Source organism: Canis aureus, chromosome 25 (assembly GCF_053574225.1).
Source record: "Canis aureus isolate CA01 chromosome 25, VMU_Caureus_v.1.0, whole genome shotgun sequence".
NCBI classification, from domain to species: Eukaryota; Metazoa; Chordata; class Mammalia; order Carnivora; family Canidae; genus Canis; species Canis aureus.
Window position 1 is genome coordinate 3,795,394 of NC_135635.1, and position 21,143 is coordinate 3,816,536.

The window sequence follows — 21,143 nt, forward strand, 5'->3', positions numbered from 1 at the left end:
AAGGCTAAAGGCAGAGAGCTAAAGGTAATGCTTAACAACTGAGCCACACAGATGCCCCTAAAACTTAATTTTAACATGATTATGTGAAGTGGGATATATGTTATTCTGTTAGTTAAACCGAAGCTCAGAGAAATCAAGCAATTCATTGAGCATCACAACAGCTAATAAAGAGCAGAGCAAAACCGCTAATGTAGGTCTTCAGGCTCTAACTCCCAGGCCTATTTTATGGCTCTTCATCTTCTTTCTTAAGTATTTGTAGAGTTTCTGGGATGCTTGTGTGGCTCAGCAGTTGAGTGTCTGCCTTGGGCTCAGGGCGTGACTCCAGGGTCCCGGGATCGAGTCCCACGTCGGGCTCCCTGCATGGAACCTGCTTCTCCCTCTGCCTGTGTCTCTGCCTCTCTTTATGTGTCTCTCATGAATAAATAAATAAAATCTTTTTAAAAAAGAAAAAGGAGCTTGTAATCAGCTGACTGACTGAAATAATGCATATGTATTACAGTGGCATTTTTTTCACCTTTTTTGACTGCTACAGTAAGCAACTACACACACATTATTAAAGTTTAACAAAGTAATACCTACCTTAGTACTTGTGATAATCCTTTGATGTTTCCCATTTCATTTTCTAAAAATTGTGATTGTGGGACACCTGAGTGGCTCGGTGATTAAGTGTCTGCCTTTGGCTCAGGATGTGATCCTGGAGTCCCAAAATCGAGTCCCGCGATGGGCTCCCTGCATGGAGCCTACATCTTCTTGCCTGTGTCTCTGCCTCTCTTTGTGTGTGTCTCTCATGAATAAATAAATAAAATATTTTAAAAATAAAATAAATTAATAAAAATAAAAATTGTGATTGTGACTCACTAAATCAACTTCATCATTCAGTAAGATGGATTGAAACCCAGTTTGAAAAGCTCTGTTACAGGTTACATGTATGTAAAGTCAAATCCAAGCTAAAGTTCAACATCACAAATGTTCATTGGGTGCTAAGGATGTGCTAAGTATATCACTAGGTGCAGTGAATGATATAAAATAATGTATATATAGCTATCTTTATGAAGCTCATAATCTAGCGACAGAAATTAGAGAATAAACTCAAATAATTAATAAAAGGAAAAATATGAACCAAAACCCCCCACAAAGATTCAGGAGCAATAGAAGTCACTTCCTGTGAGAGGAGAAATAAGGAGCAGATGGCATTTGAGTTAGGCCTTGAAAAGTGGATGCTAGAACTGAGTGGAGGTAACAGAAGGACCAAAGCATAGGGTCAGGCAACGTGTTTGGGAAGAAAGAATATGAATTCAGCTGGGCTGCAGGGTTTGCACGCTGGAGAGGTGGGAGATGAGGTGGAAAGAAGGCTGGAACCATGGTGGGGGGGACTTTGAATGTCTGATGAAAAGTCTATTCTGCATTTGAATGTGATAATGTGTGTAAAACGTCCTCCACAGGGCATGAGATGGCACCCAGTTAATATGACCTCCCCTTTCCTTCTTTACTCTGCAGGCAATAGGAGGTTTCTAAGTGGGGAAGAGAAATAGGTTAATTGGGAGAAATTGAGGCTGTTGAGGTCAGCACTGTGGAAGCCCAAGCAAGAAGGTAGAAGTTGAAATAGAAGGGGACAACTGATCTTGTGCAGATAGGCTACAGTAAGGGGCATTATTAGGTGTGAGGGAAGATGAGGAATCCATGATGACTTTCAGTTTTTAAGTCCTAGATACTGGGAATGTAGGGAAACTATAAGAACAACCTAGTTTGAATAGAAAGGAGGGTAGTCGGGAATATAGTACGGTTGACTCTCCAGCTGGACAACCAGGGAGAAAGTCCAAGAGGCGGTTGTTGCTCAGGGAAAGAGGGTGCAGGGAATAATGGCTCTTGGGAATCACTGTCAAGAAGGTGAAATGGTGGAATCCCTGGGTGGCGCAGCGGTTTAGCGCCTGCCTTTGGCCCAGGGCGTGATCCTGGAGTCCTGGGATGGAGTCCCACGTCCGGCTCCCTGCATGGAGCCTGCTTTTCCCTCTGCCTATGTCTCTGCCAATCTCTCTCTCTCTGTGTGACTATCATAAATAAATAAAAATTTTTTAAAAATGTTATAAGAAGGTGAAATGGTGCTATGGTTATAAAAGGGTGTTAGCACAGTCTTGGAGTCCTCCCTGAGGATAGGGAAGTGAACGTGAAAGAGTCCTGGTTCTCAAGAAGAAACGCAAACAGCAAAAGCAATTCAATGGGGGTAGGGCTATGGGAAAAGGAAGAAAACAACATAATGCATCATAGAACTACATAGAAAATATGCCTCACTCAGACACTGGGCTCATGGAAGGCCTTTGGAGGAAGGAACATTTGAAGTGAGACCTCAGTGGTGAGTAGGAGTTAGCCAAGTGAAGGATGCATAACACAAGAATGTTCCAACAGAAGCACAGCATGTGAAAAAGATGAGGAAGCAAGAGAGAATATTAGTACATTTGGGGGACAAGAAAACAGAGGGAGTGTCCTCATGAGGTTAGTATCATACCCACCTCAGATAAAGAAATGAAACACACAGATTTAGTAACATACGCATGGTTTCCCAGCTGGCTAGACCTGAAATCCAGGTCTATTTTACTCTTAATAAGTTGTTCTTTCCATTATTCCAACCTGTTCCATAAATATCTCTAATGCTGGGTGGGTCTTGGTATTATTACATTGAAGTTGCAGAGATTTTGTATAGTTAGAGGACTAAGGATTGAACCTGAGGAATGCTAAGGAATAGGAGGAAGGGGGAAAATAGCAATTGAAGTAAATAGAGGAAGAGCAATCCAAATAGGAGAACTAGGGGTGCCAAGGCAGTGCATTCGGTTAAGTGTATGACTGTTGGTTTCAGCGCAGATCATGATCTCAGGGTTGTACGATCCAGTCCTGCGATAGGCTCCATGTTCAGTGAGGAGTGCCGAATCTGCTTGAGGTTCTCCACCCCCCCTCTGCCTTTCCCACTTGTGCTATCTCTCTCTCATAAATAGATAGATAGATAGATAGATAGATAGATAGATAGATATTAAAATAAACAAACAACCAGAAGAACTACCCAGCAAACACAGCATGATGGAATCCAAAGAAAGAGTTGGAAGAGGAGTGGTACAACATTTTGAACACGGCAAGAGTTGAAGAGTTTGTGGGTTCCGACCATAAATGGCCAATGATGGTATCAGTGTACAAGAAAGTAATTTCTGGGGTGGATCACAAAGGGTGGAAAAATAAATGAATGTTCAGGAAGTTGAGTGAGTGCAGATCATTTTTTCCGAGACACTGATTTTGGGTTACGGGAAGAATTAAGAAGGGAAGCCAGCTCAGATGGAGGCAGTAGGTTTATTAGGAAGTGATCTGTGATCACCAATAAGGGAAGGGAAGCAAGCAAATCTGCACAGAAAGAGAAGTTGGGTTGTGACACAGGACAAGGGCTCAGCCGGCCTTCAGAGCTGTCCCTAGTTGGGATGAGATGGATGAATCTTTATCCTCCTGTATAGATCAGCCATTCCGTGTGGGCTGCCTGAGAAAGCGGCATGACATGACAGCTAAGGGCCACCTGCCAGCAGCATCGTCACTTCAAATAGCTGGGGTCACAAGTCCTTCATTCTCAAAGGGGGATCTGCTTTTGCATTCCAGCATTTATCACAGGAATCGCCTTGCAAGGCTGGCAGAAATCAAGAGAGAAATATTTTTCGGATAGGTAAGACTCAGCTTTGGAAGTAGATACATAAAAATAAACAGATATATCCTAATTACTATTCTGTAACGCCTTGTCAGGCACTATGTCATCCATGACATTTTAAAAAGTGGGCTAATACATTTATGAAACATCTCCCATATATTGGGCCTTTGTTAGCAGCAGATGTACAAGGATAAGATAATCACCCCAATTGAGAAGCTTACAATTTAATGGGCGAAGAATGTACAAAAACAGTAACTCTGTAAGGAGCTGTGCTTATCTTATTTGTGCTTGTATCTGTACCATCCCATCTATGGCTGCACATAGTAGGTCCTCAATAAATATATGCAGAATGAGCCGGTGCTAGAGTAGAGTAAGAAGTGCTTGGGTAGAAGACAAAATGTAGGCTCATGCTGCCTGGAGGAGTCAGGGAATGCATCACAGAAGCGAATGTTTTAAGCGAAGCTTAAGTAATAATAATGATGATGATGATGATGATAAAGTTTACAAGGTAAGGAAGAGGAAGGCTGGGAGGAATTAATTCCAGGCAGCTGTCTCAGGGAAAACAAGAGAATGAGAAAGAATACTTGGAGAGTGAGTAGAAGGTAAGCATGGAAGGAAGAGTCTTCTATTTCTTTTCTTTCTTTTTTTTAGAGTCTACTATTTCAATGAAGGGCACACATGACGCAAATACATATTAACGTGGATACGGAAATGAGTTGGTTAATGTGGTAATGTTCAGGGAATTTATGATAGGATTTTACAGAAGATTGTTGTCAAGCTAGATTTGAATGAATGGGAATTGTTTCAGGTGTACACAATAGAGGCCGTATAGCATGGTAGTCGAGTGCTGGTTCTTGAAGAACAGATTTAAGTTCAAAGCCTGGCTCTCAAAAAAAAAAAAAAAAAAAAAAAGCCTGGCTCTCCCACTAACTAGCTGTGTGCGCTTAGGCAAGAAAGAAACCTCCCTAAGACTTTGGCTCTTACATTGCAAAAAATAGTTCCTGCCTCACAAATCTATTGTGAGGATAATTCATGTTTCTTAAGTATGATGTTTGATACAGATACATAACAAGAATTTAATCAATGTTGTCAGTAAGAATTGCGGACCTGGAAGACAGGAGTGGAGTGTATTGTTGGGAGAAATTGCTAAGTAAAGGAAACAGGAGCTTTGGGAGAGTTTTGTTGTAAAATCCATTCCTATTTTTTGGAATCCCTGAGATAGGGCTTTTCCTCCAACATTTTATTCGGTGGATGATTTCATATGTACTTCCATTTTCCTGTGAAGGAGGACAAATTGGTGCCCAACCCCCTTTGAAGGAAGTTTTGCCTTAGGAATCCTGTCTGAGGTAGAACAAGGACAAGGAGAGGTCAAGTGGTAATGATATGACTTGTAGTGTTTGTGGATCCTGGAGCAAAGAGATTTTCATCTGGGTCGAGGGCAAGAGATCCAGAGATCCTTCTAGAAACTAACCATGTGGCTATTCTCAGTAGGAAGCAGAGCCCCTTGCTGGAAGCCTACTTTGACTAATCTATTACTCTTTTCTTTCTTTTCCAGTCTAAGATATTTCTTTCTAGCATACTTATTTGCATATGCCTTTATGGTATTAAGCAGATTTTCTCTTTTTTTATTTAAAGATTTGGGCAGCCCTGGTGGCCCACCGGTTTAGCACCGCCTTCAGCGCCTTCAGTCGGGGGTGTGATCCTGGAGACCGGGATTGAGTCCCACGTCAGGCTCCCTGCATGGAGCCTGCTTCTCCTTCTTCCTGTATCTCTGCCTCTCTCTCTCTCTCTCTCTCTCTCTCTCTCTGTCTGTGTCTGTCATGAATAAATAAAATCTAAAAAATAAAATAAATAAATTTAAAAAATAAATATTTGGGTATTCCTGGGTGGCTCAGTGGTTTAGCACCTGCCTTCGGCCCAGGGCATGATCCTGGAATCTCGGGATCAAGTCCCACGTCAGACTCCCTGCATGGAGCCTGCTTCTCCCTCTGCCTGTGTCTCTGTCTCTCTTTCTCTCTGTGTGTGTCTCTCATAAATAAATAAAGTCTTTTAAAAAAATATAAATAAATAAAATATTTATTTATTTATTTATTTATTTATTTATTTATTTATTTATTTATGAGAGTGTGAGAGAGAACAGAGGGAGAAGAAGAAGCAGACTTCCTGTTGAGTGGAGAGCTGGACCTGGGGCTCCAGCCCAGAACTCTAAAATCATGACCTGAGCTGAAGGTAGACACTTAACCAACTGAGCCACCCAGGCACCCCTAGGCAGATTTTCTTTAAGACTATCAGAAAACCTTTGAGGGCAGCAACTTCTTCCTCCCAGTATCCCACTTCATTCTCCTCACTTCCCCCTCCTGTCTCCTTTCTACCTGTGCCTCCAGCTGGCCTACTAAATTATTTGCCAAAGGCATTATTTCCTCATTCTTTCAGTTCCCTTCCTCCCAGATTGAGAAATTCTGGACTTGCTCTGGATTTGTTTTTCTACAGTCTAAGGGTTTCTTTTTCTTTCTTTTTTTTTTTTTTTTTTCCTTCTTCTTTTTCTTTTCCAGCAGGCACCTCAGTCCTGGGTTTGCATGGCTTTATGGTCAGCCTGTGGATTACTGATTGACCAGGCTGATGCCAGCAGGTCCCTCAGATCCCAAAGAATAGACCAGGCAGTATTTTTACTCACACTCTGAGACTCCTAGTAATTGCATCAATGCTGCACGTACCTATGGAAAATACTAGTAGACTGTTGGGCTTGGGGTTAATTGGTTTCAGCCTACACCTTAGGGGAGCAGAGTCCTTGCACACAGGCTGGCCTGGTGTAAGTGCCCCAACGAGCTTCACGGTAAGGGGAGTGACGTCCTGAAGGAACGCAATTCCTTTTACTCCACCCCTTTCATCCCCTGGCACTCACAGGTTGGCCTCTAGCTCCTGGCAAATGGATCAAAGATGAAATCTTAGAATAAAAGTTTTCAAACTCAATTAATTGTTCATTAATATCCAGGAGTGGCTGATATATGATGCTCTCCTTTTCATGGCAGGTCAAAGATGAAATCTGATCAGGCTTTGAGGGGTGTGGCTTGCTTCTTGAAATTCCCTGCTTTGTCTCTACCTTTGTGGTGTTGTCCAGGGCAGCCCCAGTGCCCTTATCTAACCAAGGGAGGCGCACTTGTCTGCATATATAGAGGCAGGAGCTGACACCGAGAAAAGTCAAATCCACTCCGCATAATGAAGAAGCAACCTAAGAAGGACGAAGCTCCACACTGTGAGCTCAGTAAGTAGCCAGCAACTAGGCAAAAGCCCAAGAAGGTTGCTCAGCTGAGCGGACCTGGTAGTGTGACAAGAATGGCTGCAGTCATTTTACTTTCTAATTGCAGCAGAGGTTCCCAAAAGGAAGGGTTCTGGTCTGGATGGACTTCATTAGGCCTTTCTGAAACTGCCCAGATGTTTTGTTGAGAGATTCTCGGAACTAATTTGTACATTTTCTTTTTCTCTCCAGGAGAAATTCTGTATGGAAACCAGCCTGTATCAGATAACTGATGATGCTCTGCTCAATTTTTCGATCCCTGAGGTTTTTTGTTGTTGTTGTTGTTGTTGTTATTTTGTTGTTGTTTTTACTTTGTACTTGATTTGGATTTTCCTTTTCGCAGTTCACTTTCCTATCACCCTCGCTTGGGCTCTTTTCACTATCTAATAAGATTTTCTCCTAGCAGCTTTTACATGAAGAAAGAAGTTGGAGGGGTTTATGCTTTTCCTCTCTGGGCCTCCAATTTGGTTAAAAAAGCTTGGTTATCTTTAACGTAAGCTGCAGGGGCGTGTCTAAGAATGTGTCCGGATGCTCTAATGGACATTGTAGAAAATTAGGGTGGCTTGTCCATTTTTCTTCCCTCTAAAGCACTGCTAGTCTGGCCATTATCTCCAGGACAAGGCTGAGGCTTGAGGTTGAGGCTAGGGCTGGAGTGGGACTGCTTTTAGGTAGTTAGAGATCAAGCCTGCGGGCAAGAAGCGAGACGGACTGGTAGGATGCGGGTAGGCCTCTGATGCGGTGGAACTGGCTGCGCCAGCTGATGTTTGGCGGGTCCAACGTAGGTGGCTTTTGATGAGGCAGCAGGTAACTACGTGTGGCTCCGAGGACGAAAGGAGATGGTCCTGCCAGGTTGGCTAAACTCTATAGAGCGGAGCCGACCCTCGCAGAGCAGTGTCTACGGACACAAGAGGCTCGACTGCCAGTACGTAAAGTGAGGCAGAAGGCTGACTACCGTAGGAAATTTCTCTGTCCCGGGACAGCCCGCGCCGTGGGAGCTTCCGAATCCGAATCCGCGCTCGGACAGCTGGACCCGCGAAAGCAAGGGCTCGGCGGGCAGCAGCCCCAGCCCAGGCCCGTGGCCCCGCCCCCAGTGTGGCCCCGCCCCCGGTGTGACCACGCCCCCCCGGTGTGGCCACGCCCCATCCCGGCCCCGCCTCCAGCGTGGCCTCGGGGTGGGCGGGGCCTGGGGACGCCGTCGGCCGGCCACGCGTGCCCGCAGGTACGGGAATGCGAGGGATCCAGCCAATAGGGACGTGCGAGTGCGGCCCTGTCGGCCAATCACGGGGCGCGTAGGGGGCTGGCGGTCTGGCGTGGCCCCGGGATATGGAGCTGCCAGCGCGGGGGCGCCTCGTCAGGTGGCTGCGGAGCCGGTAAGGCGACGGGCGGGCGAGGTCAGGGGTCAGGCGGCCGCGCCGCTGTCCCCGGGCGGGCTCGCGGCGGCTCGAGGTGGGCGGCGCGGGCCGGCGGGGCCTGAGGCGCGGGGGCCGGCCGGCCGGCCGGAGGACGGGGGCCGGGAAGCGACGCCGGAGGTGGTGAGGCGCCCGCCGCTGCCCCGCCGCGGCCTCCGAGGAATGGCCGGACCCGCGGCTGGACCTGCCGCCGCGCCGGAAGCCGTGACCCGGGGGCGGCGGCCCCTCCTGGGGAGGCCGCCGAGCGCCCCTCGGGCTCCAGGTGCTTCTCTGGGGGCTTGCGGCGCGGATGCTCCCGGCCCCGAGCTTTCCCGCATCCCTCCTCTTAAAGCTGTCGCTCGTGTGGTAATGTTCTTTGCATTCCTTTCCACTCGGGGTAACACCCCCCACCCCCGCCCCGCCGCCGCCGCCGCCGGCCCGGCCCCCCACCTCCTGCATCACACGATTTCAAAGAGCATCATCAGGGGGAGAAGTCGAGGAACCTGGGCTCGAGTTTGTGCGTCGAACGAACACGATTTTTCATAATTGACTGCGGCCTTCCGAGGAGGTTAAAGGAACGTGGCGTAGCTCGCAAGTGGAAAACAAAAGGGAAGATCGTGTGGAAGGAGAGGCAGGGGCACAGGGGCTTCCAGAAATTTTTGCTGGGCGTGATTGTAGTGAATGTTGGTAAAACCGGGGACACCGTCCACCCGGACGCCTGTGAAATCGGAGGCCGTGTAGGCCCCCCCCCCCCCCATGTGTAAACCTTTGAGCAAGTTGCTTAGCCTCTTGGTTCTTTTGTTTCCAGTTCCCTAGAATGGGGATTGATAGTATCAATCTTACAGGGTTGTTGGTGAGTATAAAGTAGCTTTTTTTATTTGCTTTTATTTATTTATTTTAAGATTTTATTTATTTATTCATGACAGACAGAGAGACAGGCAGAGAGACACAGGAGGAGGGAGAAGCAGGCTCCATGCAGGGACCCCACGGGGGACTTGATCCTGGGTCTCCAGGATCACACCCCAGGCTGAAAGGCGGCACTAAACTGCTGGGCCACCGGGGCTGCCCTTATTATTATTATTATTTAAAGATTTATTTATTTATTCATGATAGACATGGGGGAGGGGCAGAGACACCCGGTAGAGGGAGAAGCAGGCTCCATGCCGGGAGCCCGAGGCAGGACTCGATCCCGGGACTCCAGGATCACGCCCTGGGCCAAAGACAGGCGCCAAACCACTGAGCAACCCAGGGATCCCCTTCCCTTATTATTTTTTAAAGTAACTTAATACACGTAAAGTGCTTAGAACAGTTTTGGGTATGTAGGAGTTTTTACTATGTACCTGTGCCTTCTTTCCCTTAAAGAATTCTGACTTTACTACCTACTTAATCTTTGCTCAGAATCCCGAGCCTATTGTGAAAAAAACCCTTAGGCCCTTGTTTTCCATCCATGGCATTAATGCTGACCTGAAGGAATGGTTATAATTATGTATGATTAGAGGTTTTCTGCTGGGTGTGTATTTTATCATTAAATAAGGTTGGAAACGATCACTCTACCTGGTATGTCTGTGATAGCTGTGTTGGAGAAATGAAACCTGAGAACAACTTTGGCTGTTTAGTTTTTCACTGGAAAAACTATTTATTTATTTATTGTCTAATTCCTCCTCCACTTTTAATTTAAGGCTGAGATAACATGTTTTTAATGTGAGGACCAAAGTTTCCAGTAAAAACTTAAATTGGGAAGTTAGGGGTTCTCAGTCTTTTCTTTGTGCTTATTGCTAGTAGGTCGTCTTTTTTTTTTTTTTTTTTTTTAAATAAAGTCTTAAGCAAGGCACAGTTTATTCTGGATCCAATGCCAAAAAGGCCATGATTGCAGCATACTTGGTTTCTCACGTTTCCGGGATGACTGCGTGGTGGGGGGGGGGGGGGGGGCGCTGTGCCGAAGGGACTCCGGAGGGGAATTTCTGGACTGCCTGGCAGCCCTTCTTAATGAATGCGGAAGCTTGGAGTGAATCTAGTTTTACTTTACAGTTAGGATATCAGCAGTGGTTCCTTGGAATTCCTGGGATAGAGCAACTAGGAAGCACTTTTACCTCCGTTTTGCCTCGGGGAGGTGAAGGTTAGAGAATGGTATCCTTAAAGTAGCATCTTTTGGGTGGGTGCTGTGGAGTCAAAGTCCTCTTTATCCCTTGCTTCCTCTCCGTGTACACAAATACAAATGTCTGCTGACAGATTTATACCCTTTCTATGAGCTTAAAAGTCTCAAGTTTCTCTTAGTGTTATCTGGAAGGTGCTACTGGAAGACGTTTCATCTTTTTGATTCCTCCCTTCGCTGAAAGCTGCTACTTATACACATAGCATAATCACAAAATGAGAAACTCTGAGTTTATGAAAAAGAGCATTGCGTACTGCAGCAGTATGCTGGCCTGATTTGGGTGAAGTACAGATGCTGTGAGGTCAGTTAGTTAGCTCTGGAACAAGGCAGTTCAGTACTTCTGTAGGTTTGAAAGTTGCAAGTCGGTTTGTTGAGAGGAGAGGACAGTGTCTTCCTTCAAGAGGAGAAACCTTCAAAAGGTTTCTCTTTTGCCTGAATAAGGAGGAAAGGAGTGATATCGTCAAAGAGCTGAGTATTTGAGGCAGAAAGGGAAGCATTTTGCCCTAGTATTGTTGTCATCTTTATCATCTGAGTCTCTGTGGTTTGAATAAAATATTTTGGAAAAGAAGGCCAGGAGCATTTGAATGTAGAATATAAGGATTTGGGAGATCTCGACCCTTGTCGTCTCGCTCATCAGATGCCATTTATTCTTTTGATAATTTAACAAACGTATATTGAGCAATTAACACTTTTAATGGAGACACAGAGAAGACCCTGTCAGGTATCATCAAGAATATTATGGATAAAATGCAACATTATTTATATTATAAAGTATAATAATCCACGATGGAATATAAAACATTTGACCGGGAATGATAAAAATACATTTATTGTCTAATTCCTCTTCCACTTTTAATTTAAGGCTGAGATAACGTTTTTAATGTGAGGACCAAAGTTTCCAGTAAAAACTTAAATTGGGAAGTTAGGGGTTCTCAGTCTTTTTTTGTGCTTATTGCTAGTAGGTCATCTTTTTTTTTTTTTTAATAAAGATTTATTTATTCATGAGAGACACAGAGGCAGAGACACAGACAGAGAAAGGAGAAGCAGGCTCCCTGCAGGGAGCCAGATGTGGGACTCCATCCTGGGACCCCCAGGGTCAGGCCTGGAGCCAAAGGCAGACGCTCAGCCACTGAGCCTCCCAGGGATCCCTAGTAGGTCATCTTTTATGGGTTATTTTTGTTTTGGTTTCATTTATCACAGATGATCAAGTGTCTGTTAAAATGCCTAGGTAATGAAAGGAAAAGGCTATAAGTTAATTATTAAAATTTTAACAGGTTCCAAAGAACAGAAAAGGGCATATATACAGTCAGAGATTCTTATATATTAAGTGTTGTCTGTCTGTACATATAATTTTTCTTTGCTTTAAGGAAAGACATGTCGAAAATATGTATCAAATTGTTAAGGCCAGGCTATATCCAAGAGGCCAACAACATGTGTCATTGGAATAAATGAGTTGAATGTAGTCCAATAATAGTCATTTTGCCCATTTGCTAGAGAAAAATTACTCAAGCAAGTATGAGGGCAAAACGTTTTTCCTGAGGCATGAATAGGTATAGATTGGTTTAACAGACTGTCTTATTTCAATATAAAGGGATCTTTGAAATTGTTCAGGAGCTTAGAATTGGGTTCCAGGATCAGTGTTTCAGGCGGGGAGGCCAGGTTGGTTCCTCCAAAGGGAACCGCACTGCTCTATACTTCTGGTTAGGAGGAAATCGGAGGAAGCTCTCTATATGAGAACTGTGCAGAACAAAGACCAAGTTATATATGAAAGTTAAGACTCCAGTGACCCTGGCATGTGAGCAAAGACGTGGGAAAGCTGGTTAGGCCTCAGCAATGGGCAAAGAAAATGTCCTGTTTAGTAGATATCAAGCCCTTCTAATTCTGAAGTCTGGTTGTTAAGTGATATTTTTGTCTGAGAGATCAGTACTTGACAGCCTGGCCACGTTTCTCCCAGCCGTTATCATCTTTGACACCCAGGCAGCCAGTTTCATTATCAGCTGTCCTCTTTCTCCCTGTATCTTCCTCCCTCTGTCCTTGCTGCTTAACATTTTCTCTTTTTCTTCTTTTTTTTATCATTAGATATTCTCAATGTCAGGTTTTTCTGTCAACTATAAAACAGATTCTCAGAAGTCCAGCTCAGGTAAGAAACCACAGACTTGATGTTGAGTTGAAATTGTGGTCTCTGGTAGACTAAGCAAGATTCTCCCAATTTTGATTGAGATTATTACTATGGTATACAAAGTCAGTAAAACCAAGAACAGCCTAAGCTGGTATCTTAATTGGTCCTGTGCCCAGGTGAGAAAGAGACACACACACACACACACACACACACACACACATACAGAAGCCCTCAGGCATATTAAAAGCACATTATTTATTTAATAGGAGTACTGCTTGTACTTTATGAATTGGGCGTGTATGTGTGGTTTTTGGCTCAAGACATTCTAAAATGACAACATTTTTCTACTTAGGTAGTGAGGATTAGAATTTTGAGACCTTTTCCTTAAACTAACACGACAGGGACATTTCACTTTGTTCCTTCACAGAAGTACTTATAATCAGTCCTCAACCTGACTTGTCTTCATTTTATCATTTTATACAAATTCATTTTTACAAGAGAAAAATAAGATACACTTATACCTAAATTTTAAAAGTTCTAAACTTCTAAATGGCTAAGATGGCTAAAATTAACATAGGAAACAATAGGTATTGGTGAGGGTATGGAGAAAGGGAAACCCTCTTGCAGTGTTGGTAGGAATGCAAATTCAGGTGTAGCCACTCTGTAAAAACAGTTTGGGGGGGTTCCTCAAAAAGTTAAAAATAAAAATACCTGGGATCCCTGGGTGGCTCAGTGGTTTAGTGCCTGCCTTTGGCCCAAGGCGTAATTCTGGAGTCCCAGGATCGAGTCCCACGATCGAGTCCCACGTCGGGCTTGCTGCATGGAGCCTGCTTCTCCCTCTGCCTGTGTCTCATGAATAAATAAATAAAATCTAGGAAGGAAGGAGGGAGGGAGGGAGGGAGGGAGGAAAAAGAAAAGAAAAGACCTCATGACCTAGCAATTGCACTAGTAGGTATTTACCCAGAGGTTACAAAAATGCTGCTTTAAAGGGTTAAGTTAGGGATTTCATTGAATCTGTAGATTGCTTTGGGTGGTATGGACATTTTAACAGTATTAATTCTTCCAATCCATGAGCATTGGTGAACTTTTCCATTTGTTTTTGTCATCTTTAATTTGTTTTATCAATATCTTATAGTTTTCAGGGTACAGGTCTTTTCACCTCGTTGCTTAAATTTATTCCTAGGCATTTTATTCTTTTTGGTGCAGTTTTAAGTGGGACGTTTTGTTTGTTTGTTTGTTTAAATTTTATTTTTATTTTTAAAAGATTTTGTTTATTTATTCATGAGAGACACACAGAGAGAGGGGCAGAGACACAGGCAGAGGGAGAAGCAGGCTCCATGCAGGGAGCCCAATGTGGGACTCGATCCCCAGGATTCCAGGATCATGCCCTGAGCTGGAAGGCAGATGCCCAACCGCTGACCCACCCAGGCATCCATGTTTTGTTTTAAAGATTTTATTTATTTATTTATTCATGAGAGACACAGAGAGAGGCAGAAACAGGCAGAGGGAGAAGCAGGCTCCTCGCAGGGACCCCAATGTGGGACTCGATCCCCAGACCCTGGATCAGGCCCTGAGCCAAAGGCAAATGCTCACCTGCTGAACCACCCAGGCATCCCAGTGGGATTGTTTTAATTTCCCTTTCTGCTACTTCATTATTAGTATGTAGAAGCATAACAGATTTCTGTGTATTAATTTTGTATCCTGCAACTTTACTGAATTCATTTCTTAGTTTTAACAGTTTTTTGCTGGAGTCTGTAGCATTTTCTGTATATGTCATCTGCAATTAGTGCCAGTTTTACTTCTTTATCAATTTGAATGCTTTTATTTCTTGTCAGATTGTTGCAGCTAGGACTTCCAGTACTATGTTGAATAAAAGTGGTGAGAGTGGACATCTTGTACTGTTCCTGATCTTAGAGGAAAGGCTTTCAGCTTTTCAATATTATGATGTTAGCTGTGGATTTGTCATATGTGATCTTTATTATGTTGAGGTATGTTCCCTCTATACCCACTTTGTTGAATTTTTACGATGAACAGATGTCATATTTTGTCAAATGCTTTTTCTAAATCTGTTGGGATGATTGTTATAGTTTTATCTTTCTTGTTAATATGATAATAGCACATTGATTTGCATATATCAAGTGAAACAAATCCCACTTGATCATGATGAATGATCCTATTAATGTATTGTTGAATTTGGTTTACTGATATTTTGTTGAGGCCTTTTGCATCTGTATTCATCAAGGATGTTGACCTGTAGTGTGTTTGGGTTCTTTTTTCTTTTAAAGATTTATTTACTTGAGAGAGAAAGAGCGTGGGTCGGTGTAGGGGCAGGTGAAGGGGAGAGAATGAGAATCTCAAGCTGACTCCCTACCGAGTGAAGAGCCTAACATGGGGCTTGATCCCAGGACCCTGAGATCTTGACCTGAGCTGAAATCGAGTTGGATGCTTAACCAGCTGAGCTACCCAGGTGCCCTGAAGTGTTTGTTTTCTAGTGTCTTTGGTTTTGGTATCATAAGGTTATGCTGACCTTGTAGAATGAAATTGGGTTTTCCTTTCTCTTCTGTTTTTTTTTTTTTTGGAATAGTTTGAGAAGAACAGGTATTAATTGTTCTTTAAATATTTGGTAGGATACACCTGTGAAGCCATCTGGTCCTGGGCTTTTGTTTGTTGGGAGTTTTGATTACCATTTCAATTCCATTACTAGTAATTGGTTCACATGACTTTTCTAAGCTGTTTCTTTCCCCCTCATTCCCAGTGGGGGCAAATTGAGTTTTGGAACTAATGAGATGGACATCCTCAATGGAATGACTCGGAAAACAATACTTTTTTGTTGACCTGGAATGAAAAATCGAGAAGGCAGTAATCTATCTTTAAAAAAAAAAAAAAAAAGGTAACTAGTAATCTTCCTTATTAAAATACTTACGGTTCAGAAAACAATTAGATCTGTTCAAACCACTTGAATATTTCAGAGTTTTGTGGACTCTGAATCATCCAGGACAGGAGCTTACCTTTATGAAGAACATCTTATACAACACAGGGGTAAGATTAATAATAATGGTTTAATAGATATATCAAGTACTCTAGCCATACAGGAGGCTTTTAGGGAAAAGGATTTTAGAAGGATCTGGAATTTTTACATTTTCTTCAGGACAAGTGGAATTTTTCTTTTTATCACAACTCCTTGTTCTCAGATAAACAACTTGAGTATCACTTTCTACAGCCTTGATTTCTGCATCTGGCAGTTTTGCATGCATTAGCATGTTGCCAGCACTGAAAAATTGAGAGAAGCATCAAGAGGGAGAAGAGATGGCTTTGCCAATCAACTTTATTTTATTTATTATAATCTCTATTTTATTTTTTCCCCAGAGAACAGTTTTCAGTGTTTAAGGACTTAACTCCTTATTTGCTCTTTGGTGGAGGTTTGGGGCAGCAGCCATGGGTCTAAAAGAGGGTAGGGGTGTTTGGTCCTTCCCTGCTTCGCAAGAACAATTCCTGACTACTTTGCTGTGAATTTTGCCAGCCAGTCAACTTTAAACATTCCTGTTCACATTTATTTAATCAGTTGCTTCCATGCAAACATTTCTGGTTCACTCTATTGAGAATTCTTTTCCTACTATAATGCTGTCTTTGATTTTATTTATATAGGGAAGGGGAGATAAAAAGGGAGGGTGAATTAGAGGACTATTCAAAAACATTCATCTTTAAACCTTATAATTAATTTTAGGAAGACCTTTGCAATGTTGAACGCAGCTCTGAAATCAGTGAAATCGTTTTGAAGATCTTTGTTCTCTATGAGGGAATTTTATAAGAAAGAAATATTTGAAATCAAACTTCTTTTGACCTTGGGGGAAAACATATAAGTTATATGTTTTTTAATATTCAGTATTTCAGACTTTCTTGGGGCAATTTTTAAGACAGATTTGGGCTATCTAAATTGTTCTTAAAAAAAAAAATTGTTCTTCCAGAGTTCTTATGAATACTAAGAGAACACATGAATTAATGTTAATTAGATGTTCAGAATTGATTATAGCTAGTATGCGTTTGGGGTATACCCAAATTAAGGAGTCAGGAAAGTGTTTCTTGACAAGGTGGCATTCAAGTGAAACTCCCAATTCATAATTTCAGAGCATGACTATTTGGGCACTAAGACAAAGTAGTAGTAAATTAACCTTAAGACAGTATATTCCTGCCAGCTGGATAGCTGTAGATCTGTGATTATCCACTACGAAAGTTTTGTCAAATTCAACTACACATTCAGAAAGTGTGTGTTCAGAATCTGACTGAATCTGTATGACCTTTAAAAAAAAAAATGCAAGTACACAATAAAATTTTTCTAAGAAATAAATAAATAAATAAATAAAATAAAATAAAATAATTTTTTTCTAAGTGCAAAATGGCATACAGTGTATATTGGATGAGAAGTCTTCCTGACCTCATTTGTGCTTCTCTATTCCTTCGTCTTGGGGACAGCCGTACCAGTTTTGGACGTGTCCCTGGGAAGTAGTCCATACATGTACATGTGTATTAACACTTTTTTTTCTTTTTGACATGTAAGTGATTACATACCATTTGATACATTGGGTTTTTTACTTGAAAACATGTCTTGGAGATTGTTTCCTATCAGTACATTTAGATTTGCTTTATCATAATAGTTGCATGGCATTCCATCCTGTAATGTACATAGTTTATTTAACCAGTCCTAGACTAATATATAAGTTGTTTTTAGTCTTTTGATATTTCAAACAATGTTACAGGAAGTTTCCTTGTATATACTTCCTTGTGTGAGTGTTTCTTTAGGATCCATTCTTAGAGTTGCTGGATCAAAGGGTATGTGTACTTTTGGCATTTTAGACAGAAAATATACTTTTATTAGCCCTCTTATCTTGTAAAACTTTTTTTTTTTAAGTAGTCTCTACACCCAGTGTGGGGCTTGAACTCATGACCCTGAGATCAAGAGTCAACATGCTCTACTGATGGAGCCAGCTAAGTACCCCACTTACAAAACGTTCTTCCAACCTTTGGGGGTGGGGGGAAATGCAGAAAGAATCTTAAGTAGGCTCCTCTCTCAGCATGGAGCCTGATGTGGGGCTTGATCTTACAACCCTGAGATATGATCTGAGCCAAAGTCAAGTCGTCTGCTTAACTAACTGAGCCACCCCAGCATGCTCATTCTTACAGCTTTTAATAAGGGAAGGAGATAAAACAGTTACAGTACATTTAATCAAGAGCACTATATTTTCTGTTGATTGCTATTTGACAGGAAGAAATTACTGGATTCGGAAGAAGGGTTGAGGCTGAGGGTGAGCTAGAATATCAAAGCTATATTAATCATAATTATCAAAGTATTGCTGGATTGATTCTGGTTGCTTGTATTTCAACTTGATCTTTTCATTAATATAGTTAAATGTGACTGAAACAATCTTGTGGTATGGTCCTAGAGAGCAAAACTGTTGTAATACCAACTGCGTCTGTATGGATCTTACATTTTCATGGAGATTAAATACGTGCAGCTCACCAAGCATAACTGACCCACTCTGTTCCCTGCTCTAATTATGTTCTGTAGAAAGTGGAAACAGTAGAGGTTCTAGTTTGTTGACTAGGTGTTTTGGGTTTTGTTTTTTGTTTTTTAAGATTTTATTATTTGACAGAAAACGAACACAAGCTGGGGGGGGGGGTGTGGCAGGGAGAGGGAGAAGCAGGCTTCCAGCTGAGCAGATCGTGGGGTTCTGGGATCATGACCTGAGGCAAAGGCAAAGGCAAAAGAGGCTGAGCCATCCAGGTACCTCAACTAAAAGTTTTATTGGCAGGGTTGACTGGAGAATACTCCATAGATTGTGGCCAAATGGGCTTACTCCCACCCTCCTCTCCCCCCAGTTAAACTTAACCCAACAGGTTGCTAGACCTCTGGGACAACCCCTTGTCCCCAAACCCCTTGAAGGATGGAGAGAAGTACTGGCATCCTGCTGACTATGCCTAGGCCTCCTGGTGCCTCATCTCTCCCTGAGAGCCCAGGAAGGGAGGGCCATAGTGATTAGTTTCTTCTCCTGATTGTTGAAGGGTTGGGGAATGAGAAACTTTATAGGAGAAGTCTCTCCTCAGGGAAATAGGAGGCTGGGAAATAATGGCCCTCCATGAGTAGTACAGTGGTGAGCTGCTTTTCTCCCCTCTTTCCAGAAAATTCAATCATGAGCTCAAATTGTTTCTTAGATCAAAAAGAGTCTTAGATCTTTGTCCTTAAAAACTTGTACAAGTTGGGGGAAATCGATCTAGTTTTAAATAAATATTTGAGTTAATCTGGAAACAAAAGCAGGGACTGGGGTTTGCCTAGCAGCTTCTCTCTGAATGCTTATTAAAAAGTATTTGCCTACTTCCCTGAAGTACCTTTTGTTTCAGTTTGGTTTTGAAGTCTTGCTAGCAAAAAGGTGATTAAGACTTTTTCATTTTTATTAAATCTCTCTTAAAAAAATTATTCATGAGAAACAGAGAGAGGCAGACACACAGGCAGAGGGAGAAGCAGGCTCCCTGCAGGGAGTCTGAAGTGGGACTGGATCCCAGGAGCCTGGGCTCGCAACCTGAGCCAAAGGCAGACACTCAACCACTGAGCCACCCAGGCGTCCGTTTATTAAATATCTCTTAATCGTACTCTGAAAACTAATTATTAACAGAAGAATTACTCTTTTAATCTAGTATCGGTCAGTTGTACAGAGTAACAGAATGCTGATACTGAACTTGTTAGTCTGTTCTTGCTGATTCCTGTCTCCCTTTCTCCTTTCCAGAAACCTATTCTAAGAAATCAGACACTCAGGCGTCCACCATGGTGTTGGGTCCTGAGCAGAAGATGGCAGATGGTAATTTACGGCTTTGTGTTATTGTTTGATTTTTACTTGGAATTAGTTTTAAATCAATAATAGAAATTGACCATATTTTCCTTCTTGCATCTATGTCCTTAACTCCTCTTCCTCGCTAATAGTATCATCATAGAGACCCGCTCCTGTCAGGTCCAGTCCAGTCACCGTCTAGTCGCTTAGGCTGTAAATGAAAATGACTTTATAACCATGGAGATCTGTCTCATATCTTATTTCCAGTTCTGAGATGAGCCAAGATTAGCTGCAAGTTTGGTTTGTTGCAGTAATGCTTGTAAGGACAAGTCTTAATCACAGGCCTGGCATAAAAACCTTGAGAAGGCTTTGACTCTTCACAGCACTGCGGATACTTACAAAAGGAGCAGGAAAATATCAAGCAAGCACATTAAACTGTATATTCCATTAGAGCTTCTTGAATGTTCTCACTAATCCTTCCTAATTCTAAATTTCCCCTTTAGAATTTTCATTCCTTTTCTTTATATTTCGCCATCAGTTCAGGGCCATTTCACACGATGTGGGTCAGCTCTCTGTAGAAAGAAAGCTTTTGTTTTTCTACCTAGACATTGCAAGGATTTCTTGGAAACCCTGACATTAGAGCTCTGTGGTTTGAAATTGCCATTAATAGCTACCAGACTGGGCTTTGTGTCCTGGCGATTAGCCCTTTTCTCCCAGACCTTCCACTTCCCAGCATTTAAGATTACCTGTAAAGTTCGGGACTCAGGGAAACACTGATAAGCAGTCTAAGATGAGCCCTCCTGTCACGAGGATGCCCATACCCCATGACCTGAAGCTCTGCACTGCAGGGCTTAGTCAGGAGGCAAAGGGTTCCTGTTTGGTGATTTTCCTGCAGCTTCAGATTTTAGCCTAACTATGGCAGGATTTTTCAACTTCCAAATTTTTTGAGAAACCTGACAGAGTTATAATGCCCAAATATGATTTTTTTTAAGATTTTTTCTTTTTTTATTCATGAGAGAGACACAGAGAGAGGCAGGCAGAGAAGCAGGCTCCCTGCAGGGAGCCTGATGCAGGACTCGATCCTGGAACCCTGGGATCACACCCTGAGCCAAAGGCAGATGCTCAACCACTGAGCCACCCAGGCGTCCCAAGAATGATTCTTTTGCTAAGTTCTACAAAGTAATGGATGGGGTAGGGGAGGAGGGTAGTAACCCCCTAGACAGACCTAGTTCTTTTCTTCTGAAAGTTAGGATCTTAGGTTACCAGTGTGGCTAGCTAGTCTGGGAATGTTATATTTTGAGCCTTGGGCATTAGTGAAGAAAATGAAATTTTCATTAGAAAATTCTAATGAAATTTCATTAGAAGAAAATGAAATGATTGTAAAAAATTGCCAGCTGGGAATAGAGAAATGTGAAAGTAGGAAAACCATTGTGAGATAAGCATTAAAACTGATCTAGAGCAGAGTGACTAGAGAAGAGGAGTGAGAGGGAGTTTTTTTACCATAAGTTTTTTTTATTTTCTGAATTTGCATCCATGTGAATATACTATTTAAGAATTAGTTAATTTTAAAGATTTTATTCATTCATGAGAGACAGAGAGACATAGACACAGAGAGAGAAGCAGGCTCCATGCAGAGAGCCCGATGTGGGACTCGATCCCAGGACTCTGGTATCACACCCTGAGCCAAAGGCAGAC

The 21,143-nt window shown here is 42.5% G+C and overlaps 1 protein-coding gene across 9 annotated transcripts in view; it reads left to right on the top strand.

The window, feature by feature from the left end:
- The first annotated feature begins 6,882 nt into the window (after positions 1-6,882).
- SLC11A2 (solute carrier family 11 member 2) overlaps positions 6,883-21,143 on the top strand; it is a 35,334-nt gene continuing 21,073 nt past the window's right edge. The window contains exons 1-3 of one of the 9 annotated variants that reach the window (XM_077870043.1): positions 12,617-12,651; positions 14,466-14,618; positions 19,407-19,478. In XM_077870043.1, coding sequence (XP_077726169.1) covers positions 19,445-19,478 — 34 coding nt within the window. In that variant the 5' untranslated portion in view covers positions 12,617-12,651; positions 14,466-14,618; positions 19,407-19,444. The other 8 variants (XM_077870041.1, XM_077870044.1, XM_077870042.1 and 5 more) reach the window with 8 other exon arrangements.